At 37.7% G+C, this 10,327-nt stretch overlaps 1 protein-coding gene across 1 annotated transcript in view; it reads right to left on the reverse strand.

Annotated features, from left to right (window-relative positions):
- Nucleotides 1-10,327, reverse strand: part of DGKI (diacylglycerol kinase, iota) — a 461,461-nt gene that overhangs the window by 177,679 nt on the left and 273,455 nt on the right. The window contains exons 18-19 of the mRNA XM_011941272.1: nucleotides 6,837-6,910; nucleotides 4,807-4,918 (exon numbers count right to left, since the gene is read on the reverse strand). Of these exons, the coding sequence (XP_011796662.1) occupies nucleotides 4,807-4,918; nucleotides 6,837-6,910 (186 nt within the window). The remainder of the gene's footprint in view (nucleotides 1-4,806; nucleotides 4,919-6,836; nucleotides 6,911-10,327) is intronic.

Consider the following 10,327-nt stretch of genomic DNA (forward strand, 5'->3'; position numbering starts at 1 on the left):
TCTAAAGCACGAGTCTGACCCTGTTTTACTCCATCTCTTTTAGCCTCCCCACTGACAGTTTAAAGAACTCTATCTCTGCCCTTTCTCCACATCCACGGCTTCATTGACTCTGTGTCATTACTCGGAGCTGCCACTGGAACCCTCTCCTAGGATACGGTGGTCTCTTAGGCTAATTCCCTGATGGTCACGTTCACTTGGCAATTCCACTCCCAGGGACTCCTTCCTACTCTAAGAAACTATTGCTGACATCCCCATTTTACAAACACTGTTCTGATTTCAATTCTTTCCATTCTCACCCCAGTCTTTCTCCTAGAATTTACTGCCTCAGATTATGATGGCTTGTTTACTCCTTTGGTCCATAACACCAAGCTATGAACATCCTGAGGACAGGGCTTTTCTTTTAGTTCACTTCTTAACAGTTTTACCTAGCAGCATCCCACTTAGGGATGCAGAATTTGTAGATTCAGTGAGTATTCAATAAATGAGTATGATTGATACTAAAGGAATGAAAGCAGAGAGACAGTTGAACTAAGTATTACCTTGAATTTTTAAAAAAACCTATAAATTAGACATCATCACTAGCACTCAAACTTTCCATATGCTGAAAGGACCTTTTATGACCCAGACTAGGAAGGTACACAGTGTTACTTCACTGTATTCAACTCATCCAAGTAGTCACAAGCCCAACCAAATACTAGGGGAAGCTAAATCCCAGTCTTTGATGGGATTATTGTTCAAAAGCTGAAGGCCATTGAAAACCAGAGTCACCACTGGAGGATGCTAGTGAACTAACTCAGTATTTTGAAAATGTATAAGGAAAGAAAAAGAATCACTTATTGAGCCTTTCCTACACAAACTGTATGACTAAGTAATCAAATAGTAAGTGAAGTGAAATTTCTCTTCATAGAAATATTTCAAGTAGTAAATGAAGAAGGATAGAATGAGAATATCAGACTGGGCATGGTGGCTCATGCCTGTAATCCAAGCATTTTGGGAGGCCGAGGCAGGTGGATTACTTGAGGTCAGGAGTTTGAGACCAGTCTGACCAATATGGTGAAACTCCTATCTCTAACAAAAATACAAAATTAGCCGGATGTGGTGGTGGCAGGTTCCTGTAATCCCAGCTACTTGGGAGGCTGAGGCAGGAGAATCGCTTGAACCTGGGAGGCAGAGGTTACAGTGAGCCAAGATTGCACCATTGCACTCCAGCCTGGGCAACAAGAGCAAAACTCCATCTCAATAAATAAAGAAAGAATTAGAATATCACTATTTTGCAACCCTTAATGATTGCTAGATCCAGACATTGACCATCAATATCAGTCAACATTAAAAAAGGAGAAAGAAAGCCGAACATTACATATTCTTTTTAGAAAAAGAAAACACTGCTTACAAAGTAGATTTGGGGGAAAATATATGTAGTGTATGCAGATCCAACTATCAAGTAGAGAAAAAAAGAAAGAAGCACATTTTAATAAATGCCTCGGGGATCCTATAAGCAAAATTCAGACTCAGAAACTTGACAGGACAAATGACCAGTTTCTTCCATAAATAAATGGGGAAGAGTTGGAGGGGAAACTACGGAGAGTTTAAAGTCATATCAACCAACCACAATGTGTAAATTTTATTTGGATTCTGACTCAAAGAAACTGCATAAGAAAATAAGTGACATTTGTGAGACAACTGGAAATTCAAGCTCTGAGTAAATGATATTCAGGCAGCATTAGTTTCATTTTTTAAAATAATATAATGTCATTGTGCTTGTGTTTATAAAAGAAAGTATCTTTTAAAAGTTCATTTTGAATTATTGATGGATAAAATGATGTATATGCTATGCATAAGATGTATATATGACATATATTGTATACACGTAATGTCTAGGATTTGCTCCAGAATAATATAACAGAAGAGGTTTTAGGTGGGACAAATACAAGATTGTCCATGAATTGAAAATTATAAAAGCTGAGTAATGACACTGGGAGTATGTTGTATTATTTTGTCTATTTTTACTCTGAAACCTTCCCATATGAATATTTATTTTTTAAAAAATGTTGCTAACTCCTCAAGAACGCTGAATGAAGTAAACGCTCCTAGATCAGTGCTCTGATGCACTCTATGATATGGCCCTTACCCATGTCTTTAGGAACACCTGCGATCACTCTCTCTTTTCACCTACATTTAAACCACATGAAACTACTTATAGTTGCCACAAAGCACTAAAATTCCTCCTGCTTTTGTAAATGTTCCTTTTTCCAGAATGTCAAGTTCCATTCTTCTTCTCCTGGTAAAATTCAGTCAGTCACATCACGTATTGCCAACTGCATGCCGCAGGCTACCTGTTGTGGACTGGCCACCCACAACGAAGTGATGGATATCCACCATTTGCTGCCCCGGCTGCCTCTCCAGCCTTTCCTGCCCTCTTTTCTGCTCTGTGAGGCTGACCTATTTGGACTGCATCAGTGGCTCCCATGTCTTCTGGTTTCCGATTAGACTCCTCCATAAAGACCCACCAGCAGAAGATCTAGAGGTCAAGGTGCAGAGGGAAGTCGCTGTACTTATGTCCACAGCTTGCTCCCTACCAGGTAAGCACAGGTTGGTTGCTTCTTCTTTGCAAATATCACTCCTATCAGGTAACCCTTTCCAAGTAGTTCTCTTTCTGGTACTGGTGATTGTTTCTTTTCCTTTTCATCTTCAGCTCAAGAATTGGTTTCTCATAAACCTAGTGCACTATTTGTGAAAGAGCCCTCCATTTAACTCTCCACTAATTACCCAGTTTTGGTATTGCTCCTGTATAATTAGTGTAATATTCTAATTATTATACTAAATATACGAATTAGTATAATAAAAATTATACTAATTATACAATTGTTAGGGGGAAAAAAAAAACACCCAAACCAGAAAAGACTACAAAAAGAGCAAGACACAGATATAGTCTGAGAAAACACAGAAGAAACAGTTGAAGTACATTTCAGAGAGAGTGCACACGTGCAATGGCTTGGTGGTACAAAAGAAACAAGGGAGGGTTGGTGCTGTGCTTCACTTGTCAGCTGCTTGAGCTAGAAAGCAAAGATGAGGGCAGGGAAGGCTAAAGAACCAGACAGAACCTCGACTTTACAGGTCAAGTAAGGACAGAGATTTTGATCCTAAGGTCAATTGGGAAATATTGAACATTCCCCTTGGCCTTCCAGGCCTAGGTAAGGGATCGTCACCTCGCGGACAATCCCTGAGAGCCTTCTACCACACACTCAGAACTAGGTGGCTCTAGCATATGATAACCACTCAGCAACTGTTCACTGGATCAGTGAAAAAAGAACAAGTAAACCACGAATGGACAGCTTAGAGAGCTTTTTCCATCTTATACGGGCATGATTTTGTCATCTCCAAGAATTCTTTCCTGCATATATCCTTCCTGAACTTAATCCTATTTGCTCTTGGTTTGTATCTTCACTTGCAATAAGCATAAAAAGCTCTGGAGAAAAGGAGCTATACGTGTGTTACAACGTTAGAAAGTAAGTCAACCCCAGTCCAATCTTTTCTACCATGACAACTATTTTATTCTAGAAATGAGTTAACAAGGGCCATCACAAAATCAGGTGATGAAAATTCTTGCCATAAGCACAATAGATTTTTCTGTTAAACTTCACTAATTCAAGGTGGTTAATTAAGGCAGAGTATTTGGAATTCATAGGATGAGTAAAAAAGATGACTGCTTTGATTTGTTTAGAATAAGAAATGCAACCTTCTTTCTTTCATGCATAAGGTACAGCACAAATCATGTGCCAACCAAAGGTGACAAGCAGAAGTTTTGTTTTCATTTGCATTACAAACTCAGTATGGCCCAATTTACACAAGAAGAAATGATAAGCATAATTTTAACTGGTCCCCACATCATTTAATAATAAGCAGGAACGCATGACTAAAACCTGCTTGAAAATATACTTACACTATAAATTTCCTTCCTTAATGCAAGCAAACAAAATTAAAATACAAGGTGGTCTCAATATTGTGACAACTGGGTATTCACTAGTATCACAATAATGATGTCTTTGTATATTCAGATATTTTGTGATGATGGAGATACTCATTTCATTCATAAGTAAGATGGATAGCCACAAGTTGCTACCATTTCTTTTTTACCTAAACACAAAAAGTCCTCAGTTAATCAAAAAAGTATAAAATGCTATGGCTTCTGTGCCAATGCTGGGATGTTTCTATGATGTAATTTTTTTTTTTTTTTTTTTCTTTTTGAGATGGAGTTTCACTCGCCACCCAGGCTGGAGTGCAATGGCACAATTTCAGCTCACTGTAACCTTTATCTCCTGGGTTCAAGCAATTCTCCTATATCAGCCTCCCAAGTAGCTGGAATTGCAGGCAGCACATCACACTCAGCTAATTTTTGTTTTTTAGTAGAGGCAGGTTTCACCATGTTGGTCAGACTTGTCTGGAATTCTTGACCTCAGTTGATCCACCTACCTCGGCCTCCCTAAGTGCTGGGATTACAGGCGTGAGCCACAACACCCAGCCTGGTGTAATGTTTTTAATTAGCATAAAAAGTTTTCATTCTGGTAGCAAATTATTCAGGAAAAATAAGAAGTGATACTCATTTATTCTTGAGGTTCAAACAAATATGCATCAATTTCCTCAGTGACAGAAATGATGATTTTTTTCTTGTTTTTCCTAAGCAACTCTATAATTCATAAAATTTGTAACTTGATAAAGCAGGAGAAAAAGTTAACTAAAGTCCTGTGAATTGAATAAACTCTGAGACTAAAATACATCTCATTTTAATAAAATAGTTGTTTTGCTCACCAAAGAGGCCATGGTAAATCCAATGACTTCAATATAACCATCATCATGACGTTGAGGTTCGAAATCGTGGTGATCTCCTGGGTTTCCCCAGGGCATTGTGCCAGCACAATATCTGCAAGAGAAGATGAAAGACAGAAGTAAGAAGTAAATACGTCCCATCCTTCTCATGACTATCATGAAGTAGTAGTTTATAGTTACACCCAATGTTTATTAAACATAAAAACAGTTTTCCATTCTTGGTACACACCTTCCAATGGAAAAGAAAATGCACTTCTTATCATCTACAAAATACCAAGCTGTGAAAATGGGCCATAATTTGGCAACAAAAGTATCCTGGTATGCAACTTTCTCTTCATTCATTATTTATATTTCTCACTATGATTCTCATGTCTGTTTTCTATGATGTATCATAAATTGTCTATAGGTGGTTTCAGAATTTGGTCTTAAAGAAAGATGCCAGTAGAAAAGAGACAGGGAAATGAAGTGGGAAGCATTTGCCATTAATATATAAGCAAAATAAGAGGTACTCACAGGAGAAGGGAAAGGTAACTATGGAAGACAGAGTGAAGAAGAGATGAAATACAGATAAGAGATTAGAAAGAGAAGGGGAAACAAAAGAAATTGAAGAAATAGAGGATTCACAATAGCAAAGACTTGGAATCAACCCACATGTCCATCTGTGACAGACTGGATTAAGAAAATGTGGCACATATACACCATGGAATACTATGCAGCCATAAAAAAGGATGAGTTTGCGTCCTTTGTAGGGACATGGATGCAGCTGGAAACCATCATTCTTAGCAAACTATCACAAGAAGAGAAAACCAAACACCGCATGTTCTCACTCATAGGTGGGAACTGAACAATGAGATCACTTGGACTCGGGAAGGGGAACATCACACAACGGGGCTTATCATGGGGGGGGGAGGGATTGCATTGGGGAGGTATACCTGATATAAATGATGAATTGATGGGTGCTGACGAGTTGATGGGTGCAGCACACCAACATGGCACAAGTATACATATGTAACAAACCTGCACGTTATGCACATGTACCCTAGAACTTAAATAAAAAAAAAAAAAAAAAAAAAAAAGAAATAGAGGAAGGAGAATACAGATGGGAAAGAGGGAGAAGCAAGAAAAGAGAGAAAAGAGGAAGGACAAGGGAAAGAATAATAAAGCAAAGTAATAAATAATGCTTTCTGAGAATCAAGGCCTTCCACTTCAATTAAGCTGCAAATATTTCTGGAATAAAATTGTAACTGACTATATTGAGCACTGCCAAGAATAATCAGGAGACTATGATGTCTTTTCCTAGCCACAGATTTACATACAACTCTCATTTCAATTAAATTCAGTCTAAATACAACGTATTTGCAGATTTTGTGTCTGAGTTGTTTGGCAGGCAAATAAATGGTTACAGATCCATCCCTTCCAAAATCTTGGCTTCAGGGCCTAGAACACAATTTATGCCACTGAGATAATATGTTTATTTTGAGTCTATTTATCTTAAATATCCCTTCTCCTGAGGTGCATTAATAGCACCAAGGAGAGTTGACATCCTGGCTAGAAAAAAATATTCTAACTGATCCTATTTTTCAAAGCAATCATCTGGCAACAATTTTGAATGAATTCCACACTCAAATCAGACTGGATGGTTTAACAGTTTTTAGGAAACTGAGAACAAAAAATAAAAAAGTATTTCAATTCTCTCATTCTTGGAGGGGGAGAGGAGGGGAAGAACAGTAATTTAGAAATACATTAAGATGTTCCAGTCAAGAGGGGTGCCTGGGTTTCTTAAAGATAGGTAAGTACAGACAATGTATGCCACATGATGCACAAAACCACCAACCACAAAGAACACTGAATAAACCAAATCAGAGAATGAATTATCAGACCTAGAAATGTTTAATTATCCCTTTAGATAACTGATCTTCATTGTTTACATCTGAAACTTTTCTGTTATGAAAACAGATAACCTCAAGTCAGAGTTCATGTCAAACCAAGGAAACAATACAAACAGAGCTTACCTGGGTATATTTAAAAATACTATACACTGGAACTTCAGTTCCTGAATCTTTGGGGTGAGATCTGTTCCATCACACTGAAACAATCAAAACAGAAAAGGGGTTTTGAAGTAGTCACAAGTCTAAAAAATTATCAGAGATAACTAGTTTGACAATAGTACACACCATGGTCTCTTTCTCCTTGCCCTATCTCTGCTTAAGTGAATGCCAGTCACAATGATTAAAAATATATTCTGGATGTAGCTTTACTGGACCAGGGTACAGAGCGTGGTTTTGTTTGCACTTAAGGTAAGAACAAAACCTCCATTTGATTAAAATGGTTTTTTCTCTGGTCTCACAATCAAAGGAAATACTATCATTCCTAACAATGGATGATTATTAGTTATCTAGACTGATGGTGTCAATATTAAAAGATTTATGAATATGTAAAAGAATGAAAAGAAAAAAGCCTCAAGTTAAAGCAGTAGTGTTCATCACCATTATTATCTGATTCAAACAAGTCATAAATATAGTGATTTATTTTCTCTGTTTTTGGAGACAATTTTTATTTTGAAAATGTCAAATATTTTGAAGACTTTTAAAAAAATCTATGTACTGCAAACTTTTGAAAAGGTATCTATTATACACTAGTATGATCTTCATTCATGGTTTGTTCTTACAAATTTAATCTTGTACAGACTCGCCTAGGCTGAAGGGCAATGGTGCAATCTTGGCTCACTGCAACCTCCGCCTCCCAGGTTCAAGCGACTCTCCTGCCTCAGCCTCCCGAGTAGCTGGAATTACAGGTGCCCACCACCACACCAGGCTAATTTTTTGTATTTTTTAGTAGAGACAGGGTTTCACTGTGTTAGCCAGTCTGGTCTCGAACTCCTGACCTCAGGTGATCCTCCCACCTTGGCCTCCCAAAGTGCTGGGATTACAGGCGTGAGCCACCGCGCCTGGCCATTCAGACTTTAGACTTCTAAGATTCACTGTCTTCCTGGAGTTTAGACCTGGGAATCAAGAGTCTCAGCCCAGCTTGGCCTCAACGACCCTTGAACATGGCTTCCGTGATCAGCTGGTGCTTTATCCTTTGATAAATCAAGGGAAAGTCTTTCCTGTTCCTTTCTCATTTCCCACTGGTGACAAAGGTCAAAAGAGAATAACTCTAGTCATGACTATCAACTTTCCGATGTCAAAGGTGTAAAGCCTGCTCTCATATTTGCTTTCGTCATACTCTTATCACAGAATTTCCCCATTACCTTCTCATTTGGAGAGAGGAGCAAAGCATCCCCTAGCTCCCTGCAAATTTTGAAAGAGGTCTTTAGGATCAGCTTCAATCTAAGTATAATGATTTTGCTAGCGGTCAAGTTGTCTCCAGCACCTGCGTTTTTTTCCCAGTTGATCTCCATACAGCCTAATTTTCATGAGTATTCTCAAAGAACTCTTTCCAAGAAATCTTAGAATTTTAAATAAACAAAGTATTTTCAAACATAACTTAGTAATCAAATTCTAGACATTAAAAGTGTTTTTATAGTACTCTAAATTACTAAGCAGACATCTTCCAACTTACTTAAGAACTTGAAATGAGTTTATAAATGACTATGCCAATGAATAAAAAAGTAGACACTGTAAATGTCAAAGTTGCATGTTGTAAGCAACTAAAACTTAAAACCTAGGATGTGATACATTAATAGTGTACAAAGCATTATGGTTGCATTGCAGAAAGATTATAATAAATATTATTGTGTTTAGAACAGAATTCACTTTTTAACTTTCTACTTTTTCCTTCTGGGAAACATGTTAGTGATTCTGGGAACTCATCAAATCATATGAAAATGTCTGCTTTACACCATATACTGCTTTACAGAGTTTATATATATATATATACTATTGCAATAAACTGTACTGTTCCTTTAGAATAGCATTTTTCAACTTTTTCCCAATTTCAAATACACACAAAGGGACACATTTGCATGCAAAATATGTTCCTTTGTACAAGCTCATATATTGATAACAAGAAGAAAATATGGAAAATGGAATAAATAATGCTATATGTAGGTTTTTACTGTCGTTTTGTGTTTTCTCAGTCCAGTATTCACATACATATGTTGTATCTCTGTGAGACATTACTAGCTATTGCATTGGAAACACTGACTTCACCTTCACAAAGAAAAGATAGTCTGTTGTTGGGTAGACATCTAATCACTCTTGCTAACCTTCCATCCTTTTCATCTCACACTCAAGAAAACATAGAATGATGTCATTGTAAAGTACCCTTGTATCCCTCTATGTCACAGCACAATGGTCAAAAACCATTGCTTCAAAGACATGTCTTTTTACACCTATTTGACAGATGAAGAAAGCAGACTCCTCTGAAAATCATTAAATGATTTCCCCAAAGTCATATACCTCACAAAGGTAGACCTAGCTAAATCCCAAATGTTCACACCTAGTTATAACGCTTTTTTTCCTCCTGGTAAGAGAAGATATAATTGATATAAACATTCCACCTTTAACATTACATGTATAGGCTGATTTCACATCTTTCCTAGTTATTTGCTGCCATTTTGGCCTCTCTGCAAGCATCTTTTAGACTCTACTATAAAGTCACCCATGCATGAGACATGTGTCATCAAGGGGACTGAGATGTGAGAGAGAAAACTCTCTAGCAGTTAGGAAGTGTACAGAGTTTGATATCGATACGGTGACTTGTACAGTACACTGCCATTCCATATGGCCACCGCCCAGCAATCACTGGGTCTGCTGGCAGGTATTGCGGATGTGCCTGTAAATGTAAAACACACTGGAGAGGGCAGTAAAGTTTAATTTTGGCTAGGCTGCAGGCAGCTGAAGAAACAGTTTAATACAAGGTAGCTGCTACTTAAATTTAATAGCCACGATTTTATCAAAATAATAATCCTCATAGTTCAATGGGCCATATTTCAGTCTCAAGAGTCTCCACTACCAAAAGATGCTTGCTTTTTACTTTTACCGTATGAGAACTGAAACATCTGAAAGGGATATCAAGGGTTGTTAATAGCAGCGGTAAAGGCCTTTGTCTCTTGTTATAACTAGTTTAAGAGATTCATGTCTTTTTTTTTTTTTTTTTTTTTTTTTAGACAGAGTCTCGCTCTGTCGCCCAGGCTGGAGTGCAGTGGCGCGATCTCGGCTCACTACAAGCTCCGCCTCCCGGGTTTACGCCATTCTCCTGCCTCAGCTCCCGAGTAGCTGGGACTACAGGCGCCCGCCACCTCGCCCGGCTAGTTTTTTATATTTTTAGTAGAGACGGGGTTTCACCATGTAGACCAGGATGGTCTCGATCTCCTGACCTCGTGATCCACCCGTCTTATACATGCTTTACTGGTGATTACACATTTTAATTTTTATATTTTCATGATCCTTATATTTCTTCATATTCTCATTAGTTTAAGATAATATATTTTTCTCTATTTCCATGTATATATTTTGTTCTGTTCTCTCTTGTCAAAATTATTCTTTTTTTTTTTTTTTTT

Source organism: Colobus angolensis, unplaced genomic scaffold, assembly GCF_000951035.1.
Source record: "Colobus angolensis palliatus isolate OR3802 unplaced genomic scaffold, Cang.pa_1.0 Scaffold2, whole genome shotgun sequence".
Taxonomy (NCBI): Eukaryota; Metazoa; Chordata; class Mammalia; order Primates; family Cercopithecidae; genus Colobus; species Colobus angolensis.